At 44.6% G+C, this 24,481-nt stretch overlaps 1 protein-coding gene across 2 annotated transcripts; it reads left to right on the top strand.

Annotated features, from left to right (window-relative positions):
- Positions 1-2,002: 2,002 nt before the first annotated feature.
- On the top strand, positions 2,003-23,741 carry st8sia1 (ST8 alpha-N-acetyl-neuraminide alpha-2,8-sialyltransferase 1). Of its 2 annotated transcripts, XR_006837265.1 has the most exons (6): positions 2,003-2,813; positions 4,006-4,150; positions 18,278-18,387; positions 18,941-19,033; positions 21,621-22,593; positions 22,708-23,741. XR_006837265.1 is itself a non-coding variant. In XM_046339307.1 (5 exons), the coding sequence occupies exons 1-5, from the start codon at positions 2,635-2,637 to the stop codon at positions 22,099-22,101; spliced, it is 1,008 nt and encodes a 335-aa protein (XP_046195263.1). In that variant the 5' UTR covers positions 2,003-2,634; the 3' UTR covers positions 22,102-23,741. The 2 variants fall into 2 exon arrangements, 1 of the variants encoding a protein (XP_046195263.1); XM_046339307.1 differs by having other exon boundaries at positions 21,621-23,741.
- Positions 23,742-24,481: the final 740 nt, after the last annotated feature.

Consider the following 24,481-nt stretch of genomic DNA (forward strand, 5'->3'; position numbering starts at 1 on the left):
GTTCTGGCCCTGAAGAAGGCAGTTAACCCACCGCTCCCTGCTAGGCCATCATTGTAAAGAAGAATTTGTTCTTAACTGACTTGCCTAGCTAAATTTAAAGAAATTCAGTGTTCTAGACTGAGTGGTCTAGACTCAGTATTGTCTTGAAACTCAGAGACAGGGTCTGAATAATGCTCTCAATCAAATATTCCCTTCCAAATTTAGCTTGAGCAATGTTTTTCAAAATATATGTTGTCCTAAGAGTTATGCAAGGTTGGTAGAATCTTATTCCAAATTATTCACAGCTGTAATGGTGTAACAGATGTGAAACGGCTAGCTTAGTTATAGATGTGCGCTAAATAGCGTTTCAATCGGTTGCGTCACTTGCTCTGAGACCTTGAAGTAGTGTTTCCCCTTGCTCTGCAAGGGCCGCGGCTTTTGTGGAGCGATGGGTAACGATGCTTCGAGGGTGACTGTTGTCGTTGTGTGCAGAAGGTCCCTGGTTCGTGCCCGGGTATGGGCGAGGTGACGGTTTAAAATTATACTGTTACATTGGTGCCGTGACCCGGATTACTGGTTGCTGCGGAAAAAGGAGGAAGGTCAAAAGGGGGGTGAGTGTAACGGATGTGAAACGGCTAGCTTAGATAGCGGTGTGCGCTAAATAGCGTTTCAATCGGTTGCGTCACTTGCTCTGAGACCTTGAAGTAGTGTTTCCCCTTGCTCTGCAAGGGCCGCGGCTTTTGTGGAGCGATGGGTAACGATGCTTCGAGGGTGACTGTTGTCGTTGTGTGCAGAAGGTCCCTGGTTCGCGCCCGGGTATGGGCGAGGGGACGGTTTAAAATTATACTGTTACAATGGCTGCCAAACGTGCTTCCTTCAAGTATTACAGTTTTTCCTTGGATGCTTGAACACATCTGTCCCAACAGAATTCTCTTTTTTAAAACAATAACACACAGCCCCAAATTGAAACACGTTGGCCAAAATGACACATTTCATTTGCAAAATGCATTAAGATTCTCAAAACATTAAATATGACAAAATCAGCTACCTCCATCAAAACATACTTGTTAATTAAAAGTTATTTCAATCAATCATTACACGATGGCCCAATAAATACTAACTACAACTATCAATATACCTAACATGGTCAACCCTCTTTTATATGTCTGTGCCATTTGTTGATACTAGAATTATAGTATGCACCATTAAAGGCAAGTAAACATATTAGCACAGCATGGGCTGTACTATTTTTTCCTAAAATGATTGTACCAAAGATGTCCCATACAGAAAGAATGTCAGTCAAGAGCATGAATATCCAGAAACAAAAGGCTTTATTTGACCTTTCTCCCTTTTGACCTGAGAGCTGAACTATTTTCCTCTATGGGCCCCGCTACCCCTCCTTTGTCCTTGGTCCATTCTTGCAAACAGCAACTCAGAAGTGACCACTCTTATGCATGAATAAGAATTGATTGCTGAATGAAAAATTGTACAAAGACGTTTTGTGCAGAAGAGGTTCACAATCATGGGAGTCATTTGTATCAGCTGTGACCAAATGTTTTGATTTGGTTTGTTATGATTTACTCAATTGAGTTTTTATATTTTATGGAGAATAGTGTTTACTGTTTTGCCTGTTTTGCCTACTATTTGTGTTGTGTTTGAAAGCTATGAGAAATGACTTAGTTTTGTACAAAGTAATATTTTTTTTCATTAGGTTATGTTGGAGATCAAGTGGACCCGGTTTCATTAAAAGTGTGTTACTAATCGAAAACTGTTTTTTTCTTAACTGTAACTGTCACGGTTTTTTCCTTAATTTTATAAAATTAATCAAAAATCTTTCATTGTAGTAAAACAATCTGAATTAATCCATTTAGATTGAATTTTAAGGTAGAAATGTTTTGAAAAAAGTCAAGGGGGTGTAGACTTTCTATAGGCACCATAAGAAATGTAACCCACTGTATCCTGGAGTGTTCTGGATTTACGTTTACTATATTACGTCTACCCCTGAGTCTAGGTTGGAGGGATGTAGAACTATGGTAGTTAAAGAGGGGGAGAGAAAGAAAGAGATTCAATGGATTTTGCCCAGTACACTTGCAAGGTTTACAAGAAGATCCAGCAGGACAAGGAGAGAGGAGATGAGGAAGGGGTAGCATGGTCCATTCGGGTTGGATGTACCAAAATAAGTGACCACAAAGGGCGATGTGGCTCAAGGGAACCGGGCAGGGATTTCACACAAGACCGCTGTTGTGTAGGGAGAGAGCGGCGGACATCTAGGTGATGCATGCGGGGTCAGTGATGCACCAAGACGAGTGTGGTGGATTCCAGCAACCCGCCGCTGCAGAGAGCGAAGCCCGCTAGCTTACCGCCGGCCGAGATGGCGCATGGATAGCGGATCCCTTCATTCTACAAAACATGACCAAGCGTTTATAACAAAACCGGCAGTTTGGGAGCTAAACTAAGGAATTCGATGCTTGCACTAGCAGGAAGAATACAAACCTGCATTTCCATTGAGACTCAGAGGCTTCTGGATGAGAAAGGATGCCATCTCCATAAAACCTATCATACATAGCTAACGGAGAGGGCCAGCTTGCTTTTTTTCCACCATACTAGATTGGTTTGAGTAGGCCGGTTGTGATTCGTGAACCACAAGCTGTAACGATGTTGGTGAGATGCCACCGGAGCAAGCTGTCGGTGTGGGCCGTTCTGTGTGTGCTCGTGTTATGCTGGCTCTACATTTTCCCAGTGTACAGACTCCGGAGCGACAAGGAGATAGTTGATGAAGTGCTGCGGCAGGGACAAGTATGGCAGAGGAACCAGACGGACATCGATCTGTTCAGGTGGGTTTTCACTCATCTCAAAACATTAGGCCTATGCGATTTGGCCCTCATAAATAATTCATAGCAATATTAACATTCTACAATATAGCAGAACATTATTACATGATTTTGTCCAAGAGCCTAACATCTCCTACAGTCTATTTATGCACATAACAAGACAATACATAGGCTAATTATAATAATAATGTTTATTAAATGGAAAAAGAGGAATGGAAATGGTGAAAAGAAAATCTATCAGGATCAAGCTGAATCTCCAGGGCACAACAGTTACGGTATGGTAGGCCCATTTGTTGTATCTAGTCGCATTCTCACGAGAATATGACGGGATTCGTAGGCTAATGCACTGAGGAAAGCAGATTAGGGAAATGCGCAGAACGTGGCACCTGCACGGAAAGGCACAGAGACGCGTTTTATGATGGTGCAAGAGGGAATTAGAATAATTGAATAGGATCTCTATGGTTCAGCACGTTTGGAGTTGAAAAGGTTGCCTCGCAGCCGAAGCTGTGTGTGTGTCCATGGAAACGACAGAAATGCAACTGTACTGGTGGTGCTGAATCTAGGACAAAGTAACCATCAACAACCAGCCTTTTTCCATTTTCCATTTCCACACTTCCACGCTTCAAATTCGCCAATTGACGCCCACAGTTGCACTGAAGATTATATATATATTTTATCATATCTGCGCAGACTCCTAATTGGTTCCAAATGCATTTCCACTAGTCATGCTTCCCCACAGTAGGCCTACTGTCGATGCAGACAGGATTTATGAAGCATGTATGAATGTGTCATTGTATTAAAATAGCATGCATGACACTTGGACACTGTATCAATTGAGACAGTTGTCTCATGATTTGAATTATAGTTGACAGTGTCCACTCTGCAATGCCTGTTTATTTCATCAATAGAGAATGCTCAAATTACATGTGGCCCAGAGTCCCGGACTGGTAACTATAATTCAGATCAAGAGACCGTCTCAATTTATACACTGTCTTAGTGTCACTCAATGACAAATTCTCTTCTCATTTTGACTGTCTATTTATAGCTCAAGGTTAAAGGTTTCCCATATTTACCACAGATCTTGGTTCAGCTTACCCTCCCCAAATCCCAAACTCACACAAAAGTGATGACACCCTAAATTGACATTAGATCAGTGTTGAGATACAACATCATCCTACTTCCTCTCTCATTACAGGAAGCTGCTTTCAGAGTGCTGTGACCCTAAGAGAATGTTTGCGGTGACCAAGCAGAATTCACCAATGGGGAAGGTCCTGTGGTACGATGGAGAGTTTTACCACTCACACACAGTCAACAATGAGACCTACTCTCTCTTTGTGCAGGTAGGCCTCTACTCTGGTCCTGGAGGCCAGCAGTGTACAGGCATTTGTTCCAGCCCAAATCTAACACACCTAAAAACACAATCATATATTTGTGTGTGTGTGTTTGTATGTGTTTGTGTCTGTGATCACACTTGCATGGTCACTGATGGTAGTGTAGAGAATTTGTGGGTTGTCCATGTGTGGAATTGAACTCCAAACCCCCCGACCCCAATAAAAACACACCAACCATAGTCTGTGTTAATGGTCAACACTCTTTTAAGATTTTTAACAAGGGCAGGTTCTCTACAGTAACTTGCTTCACAATGATGGCCATAAATATATGGGGCGGCAGCGTAGCCTAGTGTTTAGAGCGTTGGACTAGTAACCGGAAGGTTGCAAGTTCAAACCCCCGAGCTGACAAGGTACGAATCTGTCGTTCTGCCCCTGAACAGGCAGTTAACCCACTGTTCCTAGGCCGTCATTGAAAATAAGAATTTGTTCATAACTGACTTACCTAGTTAAATAAAGGTAAAATAAACGTAACAACTTAATGAGTTTTTCACCACCTTCCCTTTCACCCAAGCTCAACCGTGAAATCCCCACGCTATCACCCTTTTCACAGGTCTCCAAGATAACATCATTACAATCTCACTAAAACAAGAAGTGAGTCTAACCTTTGAGTTCAACATACACTGTAAAACCATAAAACATGTGACACGTCGATAACCTAACTGTCAGTGTTTAAAACCAATAGGCATTTAGATTTGCCAATAAATGTTCTCATCTTAAACACAGGCGTCAAGAATACAACATTAAACATGACAGTCAGCTGTTTCCAGTTAAGTGTCCAACCAGGAGAACACTAATGATTGTTGTTGGTGGAAGAAGGTGAGGACCAAGGTGGTACGTGTTTTGCATTTTATTAAATATAACTGAACACTAGGTAACAAACGGCACAACCGAAAACGCTCCGTCAGGTGCAACACACACTAAACAGAAAATAACTACCCACAACCCATAGTGGGAAGACAGGCTGCCTAAGTATGGTTCTCAATCAGAGACAACGACAGACAGCTGTCCCTGATTGAGCACCATACCCGGCCAAAAACAAAGAAATACAAAAACATAGAAAAAAGAACATAGAACGCCCACCCTAGTCACACCCTGGCCTAACCAAAATAGAGAATAAAAAGCCTCTCTGTGGCAAGTGCGTGACAAACACCTATATCTGCTAAGTGTTCAGATTTGAACCACGAGAATTTACTTTCCCATCGTCCTGTTTGGAGTGCTTCTAGTACTTAGAAATTGATGTGACTTTCAATGCCTTTTATTCAGATCAGTGTTAGTAATGTCTGTCACCTTACCTACATTTCAGCACAACTGAAAAGGGCCCGGTTTCCTGATAGCGATGGCTAACGAGTGTTTTAACGATGCATCTTTCCTGCAACAGCCGAAGATGTAACATGTGTTTCCTAAAACACCACTCAGAGACAAAGGTCGCTAAGGGCGTCGTTGGAGCATGTGTCGATCGATACTGATAAGATCAAAATAAAGGGAGCGCTGCTCTCAGATCAGCTTTCTCCATTCAAATCTTTCCTTAACATTATAATTTTTTCACAATACTGATGACAGATCAGCTCCTACAGAGATATTATCACCTATGGCTGCAAATGTTGAGGTGGCTTATTCTAATGCTTACCCAATAACCCAACTAGGCCATAACTGAAGGCTGAGGAGAACTAGGCCATAACTGAAGGCTGAGGAGAACTAGGCCACAACTGAAGGCTGAGGAGAACTAGGCCATAACTGAAGGCTGAGGAGAACTAGGCCATAACTGAAGGCTGAGGAGAACTAGGCCATAACTGAAGGCTGAGGAGAACTAGGCCATAACTGAAGGCTGAGGAGAACTAGGCCATTACTGAAGGCTGAGGAGAACTAGGCCATAATTGAAGGCTGAGGAGAACTAGGCCATAACTGAAGGCTGAGGAGAACTAGGCCATAACTGAAGGCTGAGGAGAACTAGGCCATAACTGAAGGCTGAGGAGAACTAGGCCATAACTGAAGGCTGAGGAGAACTAGGCCATAACTGAAGGCTGAGGAGAACTAGGCCATAACTGAAGGCTGAGGAGAACTAAGCCATAACTAAAGGCTGAGGAGAACTAGGCCATAACTGAAGGCTGAGGAGAACTAGGAAGGCTGAGGAGAACTAGGCCATAAAGGCCATAACTGAAGGCTGAGGAGAACTAGGCCATAACTAACTGAGGAGAAAGGCCATAACTGAGGAGAACTAGGCCATAACTGAAGGCTGAGGAGAACTAGGCCATAACTGAAGGCTGAGGAGAACTAGGCCATAACTGAAGACTGAGGAGAACTAGGCCATAACTGAAGGCTGAGGAGAACTAGGCCATAACTGAAGACTGAGGAGAACTAGGCCATAACTGAAGGCCTTATGACATGTATAGTATGTGGTCATAAAGGGTTTACTTTGAATTATTATTTATTTATATATTATATATTATTATTAGTTATTATATCTTATTTATTTATTTACACTTTTTAATTGGGGATCCTAATGAATCAAATAAATCCTAATTAAAAGTAAGCCCTTTATAACCACATACCATACATTTAATACATTTGGTATGAAAATCCTGGCTCATGGGCCACATCAGACTTGCAAGTCACAATAAATACATTAAATAAATAACTCATCCTTGGGTCCAATCAAAACACAGCAAATAAAATGCATAATATAACATAATATACATAATACTACATAACACTACATAATACTACACAACACTACATAATACTACATAAAACGACATAACACTGCATAACACTACATAATACTACATAACATTACATAATACTACATAACATTACATAATACTGCATCATCTCCTGCCTCTGCCTCACGCTTCAGAAAAAGGAGATAAGCCCTTCCTACATAATACAATACAAAATATATAAAAATGGCTGTGTCTCTTCACACTCCTCGTTGTTCCGTAAGGTGTTCTTTTATATGTTTTTATGCTAGCTTGAGTTACCTGGGGTGGCAGAGAGTTCCATGTCGTCATGTCTATATTTAATACGGTGTTTCCCAGCCTCTGTACTGGACCTGGGGACTGGGAAAACCTCAGATTGCATGTATTGTGTTGTACCGATGAGTGTCTGAACTGTGTGACAACTGCTTGAACAGACAGTTTGCTACCGAAAAACACATCAACACCTCACACAAAGACCAATAGTGATGTAGTCAATCTCTCCTCAACTCTGAGCCAGGAGAGACTGACATGCATGTTACTGACATTCACTCTCTGTGTACATCTAAGTGAGATACCTTCTGCTTTGTTCTGGACCAACTGCAATTGACTTATGTCCCTCTCCGCCGCACATGACCACATAACTGGGCAGTAGTCACCGCAGCAGGCCGTTTGCCTCTTAGTAGGCCGTCATTGTAAATAAAAATTAGTTCTTACTTGACTTGACTAGTTAAATAAAGGTTCATTAAAAATAACTAACTAAATGAGTCCAGATGTGACAGAACTAGGACCTGTCTGGTCCACTGAGATGTCCAGAAAGCACAACCACAGACCTCTTCTCATTTCAGCAACCATTGAGTCTATATGTTTCGACCATGACAGCTTGCTATCTAAGGTTACATCCAGCAGTTTAGTCTCCTCAACTTGCTCAATTGACACATTTTTTTCAAAAATAGATCTAGATGAGGTTTAGGGTTGAGTGGGTGATTTGTCCGAAAAGATACTGATCACCAGCCTATCGCTAGTTAACCCATTGTAAAACTGACTGGAGCTCTATGGGTGTCAATTATTTATTTTACTGTCATAGCCGACGTGTATACTGTTGAGTCATCAGTGTACATAGACACACAGGCCTTATTCAAGGTCATCAACCTAGTGTAACAGTAAACCAGTAAGGGGGAATGTCAATAGTCTGTGGTTTCCTCTCCTTGTCCCCTCTCCTTCAGTCTGCACAGTCCCCCCTAATGCAAGCTGTGGGATTTGAGATGGATGCCACTTCATCATGACAGAGAGGACATAAAGGAGGATGTGAAAACGCTCATTGGAGATTGGATCAGATAACCGGAGATATTCAGTCCTCAAAATGTGGAGAAAACCACAGATGGGTTGTCAAATTGTGGCACTCATGAGATATATCCATTAGCCTGTATAGGCCTACATGTTTTCTGCCAGGTGGTGGTGTGTGTGTGTCTGTGTCTGTGTGTGTGTGTGTGTGTGTGTGTGTGTGTGTGTGTGTGTGTGTGTGTGTGTGTGTGTGTGTGTGTGTGTGTGTGTGTGTGTGTGTGTGTGTGTGTGTGTGTGTGTGTGTGTGTGTGTGTGTGTGTGTGTGTGTGTGTGTGTGTGTGTGTGTGTGTGGTGTCAGGGTGCTCAGAGTGTGTGTGTAAGCAGCAAGTGGTAGTGTGTACAACCCGGTGTGAGATGTGTGACTGTGTGTGTGTTTGTTCTAAGCAGAACATTGAGAGTAATAATGAAATAAATGTTGGACTCTTCCTCTTTCATTTGTATCTGTCTCTCTGGTTACTAACAACAGATCATCCCTTGTTACTCAGAGCAGAATGCAGAACAGTATGACACCCCCCCCCCACCCCGTTGCAGGTGTTAATGGTTTCAAGGAGAGATGGAAAAAGCTACTGTGAGTCCCAACCCCCAGGACTGTTGATGCGTGGCCTGCTCGCCCACTACTACCTAGCCCTGAAAAAACTCTAGTGTGACAAGACAACTGTTGTTGTTATTCTAGGTAGGGACAATGTGTAGAGGGGGGTGTAGGTGTGTGTCTGTGTTAAGGCAAGTGTCTGGATGTGTGTGTGGTGTGTGTCTTGTGAAATTGTATGTGTGTGTGCTGTATTTTGAGTGGGAGAAGATGAGGAGGAATAGAGAAAACAATTCCACTGCAGAGGGAGAGAGAAACGGCAGCATTTTAGCTGCATAACCAAAAAGACATTTCCAGAAAAACAACAATCTACAGCCTAGGATATTCATTCATTACACATATATGTACTGTACATTCATGTGACGCAAAGCTACACTCTTAGAGAAAAGGGTTCCAAAAGGGTTCTTCAGAAGTCCCCATAGGAGAACCCTTTTTGGTTCCATGTTGAACCATCTGCGGAAAGGCTTCTACATGGATCCCAAAAAGAGTTCTACCTGGAACACAAAGGGTTCTACCCAAATGGAACCAAAAAGGGTTCTTCATAGGTTACTCCTATGGGGACAGACGAACAACCCTTTTAGGTTGTAGATATCACCTTTTTAAATAAAAGTGTAAAAGGGGCGTGTTTAGACAGTGTGTCAGAGATGGAGGAGGTGAAGTGTGTGTGTAATTTGTGCCATAAGGTCATGGTTCGTTATCTACACCAAGTCCACAGACAGAAGAGGAGAGGAAGTAGGGAATCAACTCAAACACAAAGTTCCTTAATACATATTGGGTTACAAATGTTACCATAGGCGACACTGAAGATATTTTGAATTCCTTCTACATTGTTTTCAGTTCCCGAAAAAAGGGATGAAGTCAGAGTTACTTGCGTTCTCTTTTGGTCCTCGCTCTATCCCTCTCTTGCTCCCACTCCTCTCATTTGCTCAGATATGCCATCTTTAAAAAAAAATCTCTTATCTTTGTCTCTCACACCCTAATGTTCTCCATCTCCCCTTCTCTTCCTCAACCCCCTCTCCCCCTCCTCTCTCTCTCTGTATCTCCCCCACACACTCCTGATTGAGCTCTGCTGAACCTATTTGGGGTCATGGTGATCACTCATGTATCTTTTTCTCCATGGCTACCCACTGGACATGAACGTCATCTCAACGTTGTCACGTTCGTCGTATGAATCAGACCAAGGCACAGCGTCGTATGAACCGGACCAAGGCACAGTGTCGTATGAATCAGACCAAGGCACAGTGTCGTATGAATCAGACCAAGGCACAGCGTCGTATGAATCGGACCAAGGCACAGTGTCGTATGAATCAGACCAAGGCACAGTCGTCAGACCAAGGCACAGTGTCGTATGAACCGGACCAAGGCACAGTGTCGTATGAATCAGACCAAGGCACAGTGTCGTATGAATCGGACCAAGGCACAGCGTCGTATGAACCGGACCAAGGCACAGTGTCGTATGAATCAGACCAAGGCACAGTGTCGTATGAATCAGACCAAGGCACAGCGTCGTATGAATCAGACCAAGGCACAGCGTCGTATGAATCGGACCATCAGACCAAGGCACAGCGTCGTATGAATCGGACCAGGGCACAGTGTCGTATGAATCAGACCAAGGCACAGTGTCGTATGAATCGGACCAAGGCACAGTGTCGTATGAATCGGACCAAGGCACAGTGTCGTATGAATCAGACCAAGGCACAGTGTCGTATGAATCGGACCAAGGCACAGCGTCGTATGAACCGGACCAAGGCACAGCGTCGTATGAACCGGACCAAGGCACAGTGTCGTATGAATCAGACCAAGGCACAGCGTTGTATGAACCGGACCAAGGCACAGCGTCGTATGAATCAGACCAAGGCACAGCGTCGTATGAACCGGACCAAGGCACAGTGTCGTATGAATCAGACCAAGGCACAATGAATCAGACCAAGGCACAGCGTCGTATGAATCGGACCAAGGCACAGCGTCGTATGAATCAGACCAAGGCACAGTGTCGTATGAATCAGACCAAGGCACAGCGTCGTATGAATCGGACCAAGGCACAGCGTCGTATGAATCAGACCAAGGCACAGCGTCGTATGAATCGGACCAAGGCACAGCGTCGTATGAACCGGACCAAGGCACAGCGTCGTATGAATCGGACCAAGGCACAGCGTCGTATGAATCAGACCAAGGCACAGCGTCGTATGAATCAGACCAAGGCACAGTGTCGTATGAATCGGACCAAGGCACAGCGTCGTATGAATCAGACCAAGGCACAGTGTCGTATGAACCGGACCAAGGCACAGCGTCGTATGAATCGGACCAAGGCACAGTGTCGTATGAACGGACCAAGGCACAGCGTCGTATGAATCAGACCAAGGCACAGTGTCGTATGAAAGTACCAAGGCACAGTGTTATATGCGTACATTCTTTATTATTAGAAGAATGAACCCTGAACAAACTAACCAAAATAACAAAATGACACATGAAGCTATACAAACGAGTGCTGACAGGCAACTACACACAGACAAGAAAAACACCAAAGGGAAATGGCTACCTAAATATGACCCCAATCAGACAATGATAAACAGCTGCCTCTGATTGGGAACCATATCAGGCCACCATAGACATACAAATCACCTAGACATACAAAAAACCCTAGACAATACAAAAACTAGCGTACCCACCCTAGTCACACCCTGACCTAACCAAAATATAAAGAAAACAGATATCTCAGGTCAGGGCGTGACAAACGTCTAGTTTTAATATACATTTGGTTGAGATGTAAACTAATGTGAATTCAATGTGAAGTCAACAAACATGTCATTTGATTTAGGCTAAAAGTTGGTGGTAGGGGGGGGTGTGGTCTCTGTTCGTTGTGGAGGATTGGGAGGAATGTAAGGGGAGACTCAGGGGATGGGTGGGTGGGAGGGGGACTGGTAAGCAACCTCGGTTGCTAGGTGGGATGGAAAGGGGTGGGAGCCATGCTTTCTTCCGGTCGGGGAGAGGGGCTTTTATTGTGTGTGGGTGTGTGTCAGTCTCCCTACTAGTAAAGGTTGCCTTGACACCATCTAATGTACCTGTTTATGACTGAGGCATTGACGTTACATTAATCCTCTTGACTTGACGTGGAGAGACAGGGATCCAGAGAGTGTGTGTGCGTGTCACTGTGCGCTGACGTGTAAGTCCTGTGAGATCTGTGTGCTGTGTTTGCAGAGCATGTGAGTGAGTGTGTGTCAAGTGCGTGTTTGTGTACCCTATCCTCCCACGTCCTAACCACCAGTGGCTACTCACCCACACACACATTATACACAAGGACAGCTCTAGACAGCACTGTATAATCACTGCCTGACAAAAATAGAGCCTGAAGCAGGGAAGAGGAAGCACACACTCACATACTCACTCACACACACACACTCACATACTCACTCACACACACACACTCACATACTCACTCACACACACACACTCACATACTCACTCACACACACACACTCACATACTCACTCACACACACACACTCACATACTCACTCACACACACACACTCAAGTATTCATACACTATTTGCCTACTTTTTCCCTGTGCATGAATGTTATAAACTCATAAACCCTCTCTGTTGAGCGATGTCTCTCTCTCTCTCTCTCTTTTGACATGGACACACACACTTGGGTCGTCATGAGTAGGACTAACTTTTCTGTCTCAGGCGGAGCACTAATTGCAGGTCAGGGCATAGAGAGCGAGCCATGCCTGACCAGAACTGGCAGTGCCACCAAGCTCATGGGCACAGCAAAACAGAGCCCTTCTGACCACGCAGTGAAGCGTTGGTATCGCTGTCCATTGGAGGAATGTGTCATTTAGGAGTTGGCTGATTAACGGAGAAGCTTTGTTAGCTTTGATCACATAGAAAGGGCTTTTAGGCTTTTAGGCTGTGATCACTTCTGCCCTGGTCAGTAGTGCTCATTATCTCTCATCCTCTCATTTGTTTGGTTAAAAATGTGTTGTTTTTTAAAGTATGGCCTGTTTTTGTTTTTTAAACGTCTTGGTCTGTGTGTTGGTCTGTGTTTTGGCCCGTGCGTTGGCCCGTGCGTTGGCCCGTGAGATGGCCCATGTGTTGGTCCGTGTTTTGGTCAGTGTAGTGGCTCGTGCATTGGCCCGTGTGTTGGTCCGTGTTTTGGCCAGTGTAGTGGCCCGTGTTTTGGCCTTTGTTTTGGCCTGTGTTTTGGTCAGTGTAGTGGCCCGTGCATTGGCCCGTGTGTTGGTCCGTGTTTTGGCCAGTGTTTTGGCCCGTGTTTTGGCCTTTGTTTTGGCCTGTGTTTTGGTCAGTGTAGTGGCCCGTGCATTGGCCCGTGTGTTGGCCCGTGTTTTGGCCTTTGTTTTGGCCTGTGTTTTGGCTTGTGCTAGCCCTACTCTCATCTCATAATACTTCTCTCAGTGAGATATAATAAAAATATAACTCATGTTTGGATCACATGTGTTACAATGATATGGAGTGATATGTTCCCAGAACTGTGAGCTGGCCATTGTTCTCCTCTAGCTGGCTCAGCCCCTTTCATGGTTCACCAGACACCCTGGGGGGAACACAGAGGGGGGGTTAGAGGAATAGGAGGATGAGGGGGTCTAGTCCTCCACTCCAAAGGGAATAATGAGAGCATTTGTTTCTCTCAGGACTCTGTTCATCGCTGGCACCCGCTCAAGCAGGGCGCAGACTCAGGCCAAATGAATAGAAAGGATTTGCCTCAAGAGGCACCCATAGACACCCCATTCACTGGCCAACACTGGCCATGCTTAGGCCCTTATGGTCGGCCTGTAATGGAGGTTGAGAAGAGAGTACCCAGCTATCCGTCTGGGAACCTTCCCAGGACTTTTAGTTCACATTCCTAGTACGTTCTAAATGCATAAAGTGCATTTGTTTATTTACTTTACATGCATCCAAATTTAACTCAACACAAGAACTGGTCAAAATATTATAGCAATGGAAAATAAATGAATGTCCTCTGTCCACTCAATGTTTGCTGTCCGTCTGTAGCAAACCGTGAGCAGACATTTATTGCTTTATACTTTTTTAGGAAAGTAGTCAACATTTACAGTACATTCGGAATCTATTCAGACCCCTTGACTTTTTCATTCACAATAAATCCATGATTTATTTTAGACAGGTCTAAAGAAGCATTAAATGAAGAAAATGTAGACTATTTCAGAAGTTGTGAGTTGTCCTTATGTTAGGTCCTGATCTGGATATGCCATATGGCTGTGGGCTACACTAGTTCATTTAGCAGACAAGATTTGCTTAAAATTCCATTATTTGATATTATTTTATAGTATGAAGAATACAATTGAACAAAGCTGAATAAAGTAGAAAGGATATTTTCTCCCAACGATTTGAGTGTTGCACATGCTATTCTGTGTTGAGTGGTTAACATAGAAATAGGTCCTCCTATATGCTTCGTTTAGAGTTATTCATGGAAATTGTTCTACAAACGTTGGGCTATATGTTTTGATTTTTTAATACATGTTAAGGCTGGATGCGAAATGAAAGGAATGTTTTTTGCTCAGGCTGCACACACTTTATCAGTTTCTCTTTCACAATTTGACAAGCACTTGATAATGCCTCAAATTTCACAGTGGCATCCCCTTTGTGTGGTCACAAATGTGTCATAATGCACCCTAAAAAAGTCCATGCCTTTTGTGGCCAGTGGCTGCTGTGGTCTTGGCACGGAGTGCTGCGTTGCGCCCTTCCCCCTGAGTGCTGCGCCCTTCCCCCTGAGTGCTGTGTTGTGCCCTTTGAGTGCCCTTCCCCTGAGTGCTGCGTTGTGCCCTTCCCCCTGAGTGCTGCGTTGTGCCCTTCCCCCTGAGTGCTGCGTTGTGCCCTTCCCCCTGAGTGCTGCGTTGTGCCCTTCCCCTGTGCCCTTCCCCCTGAGTGCTGCGTTGTGCCCTTCCCCCTGAGTGCTGCGTTGTGCCCTTCCCCCTGAGTGCTGCGTTGTGCCCTTCCCCCTGAGTGCTGCGTTGTGCCCTTCCCCCCTGCGTTTGCCCCCTGAGTGCTGCGTTGTGCCCATTTCTCCCCATTGCTCTCTATCACGTGCTGCGTTGTGCCCTTCCCCCTGAGTGCTGGGATGCAATTGCCCGAGTCCTTATCCAATTCCGAGATCCATATTGTGCCCTTCCCCCTTAGTGTCAATAGTTATATTATCCCCTGAGTGCTATTCTGTGTGAGAAATAAATATTCCAAACATAGTCTGGGAGTTGTGGGATGCGATACATCCCAAATTAATACAACCACTAGCATCAAAAAAACTTTTCACCAATGAGTTGACACAACAGATCAGAACGTTTAGCTTTAAATGTTGATAAACTATTAGGCTATTTCTTCACATTATAAGCACCTTCCCATGGTAGAGGATATGCTAAAAGTTCCATTTGCTGAAAACACCATTATCAAAGTGCCCCAAATGTGATTTATGCATGTAATTATTCCCCCTATTATGGTGTATTTTTATGGTGAAAATTATCTTCCCTGAGTGCTGCGCGCTTATGTATGCCAAAGCATTTCTGCAAACCGGATTAATGTCTTAATTTTGATCAGTTATTTGGCCACTTTAGGTTACAAGTGAAGACAGAAATATCTGGGATGCAATTGCAAAACTAAAAAAGTCCTTATCCAATTCCGAGATCCATATTGAAGATATTGGAAGAACTGTTCACATTTAGTTTCTGCCAACAAGATGAGTAGGCCTAATGTGAACAGCAAAAGCATTAGCCTATGTCAATAGTTATATTATCCCTCATAGTACAAAAGTTGACCTATTCTGTGTGAGAAATAAATATTCCAAACATAGTCTGGGACAGTTGTGGGATGCGATACATCCCAAATTAATACAACCACTAGCATCAAAAAAAAACTTTTTCACGCAATGTGGTTGACACAACAGATCAGAACGTTTAGCTTTAAATGTTGATAAACTATTAGGCTATTTCTTCACATTATAAGCACAGCTTATTCGCACATGGTAGTAGGATATAAGCATAAAAGTTCCATTTGCTGAAAACACCATTATCAAAGTGCCCGCAAATGTGATTTATGCATGTAATTATTTTATTATAAAGGTGTATTTTTATGGTGAAAATTATCTTCCGTTTGATCCAGAAACGTCAAACTCACTGCCGCTGCCTTATGTATGCCAGTTAGGCTCTACACCCCTTGCATTCCAAACCGGATTAATGTGCTTAATTTTAAGAAGTTATTTGGCCACTTTAGTTGTGATACTCACATATAGGCCCAAGAGCTAGGCTACATGAGGTGTGCGACTATGATCACTTTTTTTAACAAAAACTGAGGAAAAAATATTTCTTATGCTGGGCATCATTCACAAGTGATAATATATCATTCACCACTGATAGGCTAATATTGCCTTCCCACCGCGTCCATTGCCCTTGTTTCACCCATCAGACTATTCTTGATTTAATCTTGTCTTTACATATACTAAATAATATGTGTGAAATGTGTTTTGATTTAGAGTGGACCATTATCATGCACCAGTCTCCAAACAGGGGCAGGCATCGTGGGAAAATACATATCATCTATACACTTAAAAACATCTTAGGGCTGCAATCCCGTTAGGCACCAGAGGATGATATGACAGCAGCCAGTGAAAGTGTACCATCTACCCAGGCTCTTGATGGGTTGCCAAATTCAAAACAACAGAAATCTCATAATTAAATTATCCAAATGCTAGTGTGGTGGTCAGTGTAGTCATTATCCATGTATGCTCGGACAAAAACTTCAAAAATGTTATATTACAGGTCAGAGGAGAAGACACACTTCAAACTAAGTATAGAATCAATAATTACCAGGATGATTTTTATCATAAATCTTCAATAAAGTTCCAACTGGAGAACTGTGTTTAGCTGGGATCTGGTGCCAAATCATACTAGTATGTTCCAGGAAGGAAACCAGGAATGGTGTACAGATATCATGTACTTGTTCCTTTCCAGAAATGGCTCTCTGCCAGTAACCTGACTCATTCAGCTCTTATTCAGTCCAACAACACAGTAGAAGCCTCATTAAAGTTTCTAAAGACGGTTGACATCTAGTGGAAGCCCTAGGAAGTACAACTGCATTCATGTCCCACTGTGAATTCAATAGGGCCTGGGCTGAAAATCGACCAACCTCAGATTTCTCACTTCCTGTTTGGATTTCTTCTCAGGTTTTTGCCTGCCATATGAGTTCTGTTATACTAACAGATATCATTTAGAAACTTCAGAGTGTTTTCTATCCAATACTAATAATAATATGCATATATTGGCAACTGAGACTGAGGAGCAGGCCGTTTACTCTGGGCACCTTTCATCCAAGCTACTCAATACTGCCCCTGCAGCCATAAGAAGTTAAATAGCAAATGGAGGACACTTTTCCATGGTTCATTTTCATGCCAGCAAGGTAGGCTATACTCCTGCCAGCCAGGTAGGCTATACACATTTTTTTGGTACATTTTAACCCCCTTTTTTGCAATGTCCCATCGCTGCAACTCCCGTATGGACTTGGAAGAGGCGAAGGTCGAGAGCCATGCGTGCTCCGAAACATGACCCTGCCAAGCAGCACTGCTTCTTGACACACTGCTCACTTAAACCGAAAGCCAACCATACAACTGGCGACCGAAGTCAACGTGCATGCGCCCTGCCCGCCACAAGGAGTTGCAAAAGTGCGATGGGACAATTACATTACAGCCGGCCAAACCCTCCCCTAACGATGCTGGGCCAGCTGCGACACAGCCCGGGATTGAACACGGGTCTGTAGTGATGGCTCAAGCACTGCGATGCAGTGCCTTAGACCTCTGCGCCACTCGGGAGGTTTCCTGTTGTAGAGAGAAGCAATGTGCTTAATATTAGGAATGTTGAGAAATAAATATAGTAGGCCTAGACAAAAGAAAGCTGATGGGATCCTCCTCTTTTTAATAGAGGCCATCACTCTGTTTTCTCACGCAATTGCATAGCCGAAAGAAATGTTGCGCAACATGAGCTCATGGACTTTTTATTGAACCTTTATTTAACTAGGCACGTCAGTTAAGAACAAATTCTTATTTGCAATGACAGACTCTCATTAAGTGTTTGATTCGATTTTCGATTACATTTGATGTCAGAGTGATTAGAGGGACAATAGAGTGCTGAGTACCAGACAGTTAGTAAGTTTGGTAGGCTAATAATGACCATCAGCAGCATCAAAGCTTGGAGAAGCCTAATTACCATGACTAAACGGTCACGTGGAATTTGACTGCCTTCATGGCTCGTGACTGCCGGCGTGATGGTAATATGGTCGTCGCAACAGCCCTATCTATCCCTCTCACCTCATTTGACTTGTCGTTACCGTTGTCTTTGATTGTTCACAAACGTTTCAGGCCAGTCCACTTCAGGATGTGTGTGTGTACGTGTGTATGTTTACCCACTTCATGACACTCACTTCCCTCTTGTTTACCAGGAGACACCTCTTCAGCGTCCCCTCAAAAAGTGTTCGGTGGTGGGCAATGGAGGGGTCCTGAAGCACAGCGGCTGTGGGAAGGACATTGACCAGGCTGACTTTGTCATGCGGTAAGAGAGGGGCTGTTCGCTCCAGTGCCCGTCCAAATATGATTTGGCCGTCCTGCGCTCGCCGGGGCCAGAAAGAGCAGCCAAAGAACATCAGCCATCAGAATGAATGAGAACAGGTGTCATATCTGAGAGAGAGAGAGAGAGAGAGAGAGAGAGAGAGAGAGAGAGAGAGAGAGAGAGAGAGAGAGAGAGAGAGAGAGAGAGAGAGAGAGAGAGAGAGAGAGAGAGAGAGAGAGAGAGAGAGAGAGAGAGAGAGAGAGAGAGAGAGAGAGAGAGAGAGAGAGAGAGAGAGAGAGAGAGAGAGAGAGAGAGAGAGCCTGGGTTTTGAAGGGGGCAGATTAAGTCAAGTAGTGACTCATTTTGGCTCTGGAGCCTTGAGGACTAACAACAGAGGGTCTGATTTAGTTGACTAGACTAGTTGTACTTTGGATCACTGTTGTCCCCCCCATCTCAGGCATGCCGGGCTGGCTTAAACCAGGCTTTGATTTATGGCCACTGTAAAGTCACTATCAGTATATTAATGCACATGTGTACTTGTGTTTTTCGTATCTAGGTGCAACCTTCCACCACTGTCTAGGGAGTATGTTGAGGATGTGGGGACCAGAACCAACCTGGTGACAGCCAACCCCAGCATCATTGAGAAGAGGTACACTCCTTTCCTTTCAAAACTGCTGTTGACTGTGAAATGTATGGGTGTGTAGGACAGCATCCAAGTCTTCTCCTTTTCAGTCTTCTCTCTCTTTCTCTCCATCCTTTCTCTCTACTACTCTGTTTCCCACTCTCTCCCCGCCCTATTTCTCTCTCACTCTCTTATTCTCTCCTGCTATCTCTCCTCTCCAGTTCTCTCTCTCCCTCTCTCTTTCCCTCTCTTATTCTCTCCTGCGATCTCTCCCTCTCTTATTCTCTCCTGCGATCTCTCCCTCTCCAGTTCTCTCTCTCTCTCTATTTCCCTCTCTCTTTCTCTCCTACTATCTCTCCTCTCCAGCTCTCTCTCTCCCTCTCTTATTCTCTCCTGCGATCTCTCCCTCTTATTCTCTCCTGCGATCTCTCCCTCTCCAGTTCTCTCTCTCTCTCTCTCTCTCTCTCTCTCTCTCTCTCTCTCTCTCTCTCTCTCTCTCTCTCTCTCTCTCTCTCTCTCTCTCTCTCTCTCTCTCTTTGCCTCTCTCTTACTATCTCTCCTCTCCAGCTCTCTCTCTCCCTCTCTTATTCTCTCCTGCGATCTCTCCCTCTCTCTTTCCCTACTGCTTTCTCTCCTACCAAGGCCTCTGTCTTCTCTCCCTCTCTATATTCTCTCCCTCTCCCTTTCTTTCTCCCTCTCATGATGTCTACTGTCAGTTCCAGATGTTAGGTCCTAAGATCTTTGTCTGTTGTCTTGTCCTAGCAGTAGCTTCCCTCCTCCAGACTGGTGTTTTATAGAGGAGCCATGATCCAGAGCCAAAACATGTGTGTGTGTGTGGTCTTGTTCTTCTATCGTTGTGGGGACCTGAAATCCCCAAATGGTCCCCACAAGGATAGTACAACAAGGAATATTCTCCCTCATGGGGACTATTTTAAGCTTAGGGGTTAAGTTTAGGGTTGGGGTAAGAATTGGGGGTAGGGTTAAGGTTTGAGTTTAGGTTTTTTGAATGGACATACATTTTAGGTCCCCACAAGGAGAGAAGAACACGTGTGTGTGTGTGTGTGTGTGTGTGTGTGTGTGTGTGTGTGTGTGTGTGTGTGTGTGTGTGTGTGTGTGTGTGTGTGTGTGTGTGTGTGTGTGTGTGTGTGTGTGTGTGTGTGTGTGTGTGTGTGTGTGTGTGTGTGTGTGTGTGTGTGTGTGTGTGTGTGTGTGTGTGTGTGTGTGTGTGTTTGAACAGAGCCTCTTTGTGTCTGTTTAGAATGCTACTCTGTGCTGCTGTAATGTGTTCCCGTTTTCAGCAATGCGTTTCCTCTCAGTGTGTTTCTGAACCACGTTGTTGCCAACACACCCCCTGCTGCTTCCCATCATCTCATCTCTGTGCATTTAAAGTCTCGTGACATTATCATTGGATGTTGGCACAACCTCACTCCTGTCCTCAAGACATTTTGTTGATATTTTGAAGCTCAATCACTGTGAGGGCAGGTAGGCTGTACTGTATATTGTTTACATTTGGGTTGATTGGAAATGCAATGCAGTACAATTGAATCCCCGCCTCCACAAGTAACTACACCGACACCTATAAACCGGCTAGATTATGTACAACACATACGGTATGACATATCCCGAGAGCACATATCCATAATACCATAGTCCAGAAATACCCATGGAATGAGGACTCCAATTCTATCTGAACTCTATAGATACTTCCAGAACCCATTTCACATGACATCCACAGTAGATTTAGCCTGGAATGCATGACCAGATCAAATAGCTTTACCAAAACAATCACCCTCTGTGACCATAATGTGTGTGTGTGCGTGTGTGTGTGTGTGTGTGTGTGTGTGTGTGTGTGTGTGTGTGTGTGTGTGTGTGTGTGTGTGTGTGTGTGTGTGTGTGTGTGTGTGTGTGTGTGTGTGTGTGTGTGTGTGTGTGTGTGTGTGTGTGTGTGTGTGTGTGTGTGTGTGTGTGTGTGTGTGTGTGCATCCACGTGGCTCTACTGGCATAGAGTTTAGAATTCCAAAGGCAACATTGGCATGGATAAGCAGCAAGTGGTAGTTCCCGTAGAAATATAATGACTACAACAGGGAAAGCCCCCTCTGACCATAGCAATGCAGATGTCGCTCCACCATTTCCTGGTGGCAAAATGTTCTAATGTGCAAATGTTCTAATAGTTTGCCTAATTTCAGTTTGTGACAAAACAAGTCATTGTGTAGAGAATCATTGTATCATCTAAACCACTGTGAAATAAATATAATTTAAATTACCAAAAATATTGTATTTTCAGCTGTTTGAAGCTGATGCACTAAACCAAAAGAAAAAGACGCAAAAACTAAGCTTAAGAATGGAAAGTATAGAAATAGGGCACATAAAGCTGGTCTTCCGCTTCTTAGACTTGCTTTCAATGAGAATTACAGATCTATAACACATTTCTATGTGAATTTGATCAGGTCTACCAAAAACGTACATATTGTAGCTTTAGCTGTCCACTCATGGGTACACCAATATGACCTCCAGTCCACTGTCATGGAACGTTGACTGGGGCTGTCCATTCTATAGGTTCTATTTCTATGGTACTCACACATTCTCATCTCTATCTCTCTCTCTCCCTACTCAGGTTCCAGAACCTTCTTTGGTCGCGGAAAAGCTTTGTGGAGAGCATGAAGGCCTACGGCTCCAGCTACATTTACATGCCAGCCTTCTCCATGAAGCCGGGCACCGACCCCTCCCTGCGGGCACACTACGCCCTTGCCGACACCTCGTCCAACCTCACCATGCTGTTTGCCAACCCCGAGTTTCTCAGGACCGTGGGAAAGTTCTGGAAGGGTCGCGGAGTGCATGCCAAGCGCCTGTCCACAGGCCTCTTCCTGGTCAGCCTGGCGCTGGGGCTGTGTGAGGAGGTGACGGCCTACGGCTTCTGGCCATTCAGCGTTGGGCTTGACGAGCAGCCCGTCAGCCACCACTACTACGATAACGTGCTGCCGTTCAGCGGGTTCCACGCCATGCCTGAGGAGTTTGTCCAGCTCTGGCAGTTGCACAAGAGCGGCACACTGCGTATGAGGGTGGGACACTGCCCACCTCTGGAAGGGGCTATATAAGACTCAAGGGACCCTCCCCTAATAAATATTCACTTCCTTTCCCTTACAATCCTCCAGCCCCCTGCGATCGTCCCCAGCAAACCACCTGCAAACCACCCCCTTTTCTCCACCATTAGCATGAGAATGTAACCCATGGTTACCCACCCAGCCGAGAAAGCCCACACACACCCTCTCTCTCTATCCTGCCCTCCATCCACTCTCACTATGTGTGTGTTTGTGTGCGTGCGTGTGTGTGTGTGTGTGTGTGCCTGAGTGCAGAGAGGAGGTCTACTAACGGTCTCAGCTGGAGCTGGAGGATTCTTTGTGTTTTGACTACTCAATGTGACATAGGGAGCAGCTGGGCCCAATGCCCCCACTGAGTCTTTGTTCAACAGAGACAGAAGGAACAATCCTAACCAAGAGGTTTTCATAGAAGTCTTAAGAGAACAGACTGAAAGACTCGAAACACAGAAAGAAAAAGGAAAGGAGGAACCAAGATGTCCTGGCACCAAGGTGTCCTGGTACTAGGCTATGAGTGTTCTGGTACCTAGATGTCCTGGTACTAGGCTATGAGTGTCCTGGTACCTAGATGTCCTGGTACTAGGCTATGAGTGTTCTGGTACCAAGGTGTCCTGGTACTAGGCTATGAGTGTTCTGGTACCTAGATGTCCTGGTACTAGGCTATGAGTGTCCTGGTACCTAGATGTCCTGGTACTAGGCTATGAGTGTCCTGGTACCTAGATGTCCTGGTACTAGGCTATGAGTGTTCTGGTACCTAGATGTCCTGGTACTAGGCTATGAGTGTCCTGGTACCTAGATGTCCTGGTACTAGGCTATGAGTGTCCTGGTACCTAGATGTCCTGGTACTAGGCTATGAGTGTTCTGGTACCTAGATGTCCTGGTACTAGGCTATGAGTGTTCTGGTACCTAGATGTCCTGGTACTAGGCTATGAGTGTTCTGGTACCTAGATGTCCTGGTACTAGGCTATGAGTGTCCTGGTACCTAGATGTCCTGGTACTAGGCTATGAGTGTTCTGGTACCTAGATGTCCTGGTACTAGGCTATGAGTGTTCTGGTACCTAGATGTCCTGGTACTAGGCTATGAGTGTTCTGGTACCTAGATGTCCTGGTACTAGGCTATGAGTGTTCTGGTACCTAGATGTCCTGGTACTAGGCTATGAGTGTTCTGGTACCTAGATGTCCTGGTACTAGGCTATGAGTGTTCTGGTACCTAGATGTCCTGGTACTAGGCTATGAGTGTTCTGGTACCTAGATGTCCTGGTACTAGGCTATGAGTGTTCTGGTACCTAGATGTCCTGGTACTAGGCTATGAGTGTTCTGGTACCTAGATGTCCTGGTACTAGGCTATGAGTGTTCTGGTACCTAGATGTCCTGGTACTAGGCTATGAGTGTTCTGGTACCTAGATGTCCTGGTACTAGGCTATGAGTGTTCTGGTACCTAGATGTCCTGGTACTAGGCTATGAGTGTTCTGGTACCTAGATGTCCTGGTACTAGGCTATGAGTGTTCTGGTACCTAGATGTCCTGGTACTAGGCTATGAGTGTTCTGGTACCTAGATGTCCTGGTACTAGGCTATGAGTGTTCTGGTACCTAGATGTCCTGGTACTAGGCTATGAGTGTTCTGGTACCTAGATGTCCTGGTACTGCTATGAGTGTTCTGGTACCTAGATGTCCTGGTACTAGGCTATGAGTGTTCTGGTACCTAGATGTCCTGGTACTAGGCTATGAGTGTCCTGGTACCTAGATGTCCTGGTACTAGGCTATGAGTGTCCTGGTACCTAGATGTCCTGGTACTAGGCTATGAGTGTCCTGGTACCTAGATGTCCTGGTACTAGGCTACGAGTGTCCTGATACCTAGATGTCCTGGTACTAGGCTACGAGTGTCCTGATACCTAGATGTCCTGGTACTAGGCTATGAGTGTCCTGTTACCTAGATGTCCTGGTACTAGGCTACGAGTGTCCTGGTACCTAGGTGTCCTGATACTAGGCTATGAGTGTCCTGGTACCTAGGTGTCCTGGTACTAGGCTTGTATGAGAGCAGACTAAAAGGGAGAATGAAAGAGGTCTTGGTACCTTGCTCATTTGAGGGAGTTTGTTATTTTTTGTCTTGAACAAAAACCCTTCCCTAAGCAACCAATCAGCATTGAGGTTCAAAGTAGGATCCAATAGAAAAGGAGAGTGAAGCACGATATCGAGCTCCTAGAATGTTCCATTTTACAGCCAAGCTGAACAGATCCCTGTTCACTAAAAGGGAAGCCAAGAACATTGCAGTGTTTGATATATCCGTATGTTAATTTATATTTGTTAATCATTACTTTAATTATACATTTTATATAGGTTGATGTTCTACGTTGATTTAGTAATGTTACGATTGAGAGCT

Source organism: Oncorhynchus gorbuscha, unplaced genomic scaffold (assembly GCF_021184085.1).
Source record: "Oncorhynchus gorbuscha isolate QuinsamMale2020 ecotype Even-year unplaced genomic scaffold, OgorEven_v1.0 Un_scaffold_2633, whole genome shotgun sequence".
In the NCBI taxonomy this organism is placed as follows: domain Eukaryota; kingdom Metazoa; phylum Chordata; class Actinopteri; order Salmoniformes; family Salmonidae; genus Oncorhynchus; species Oncorhynchus gorbuscha.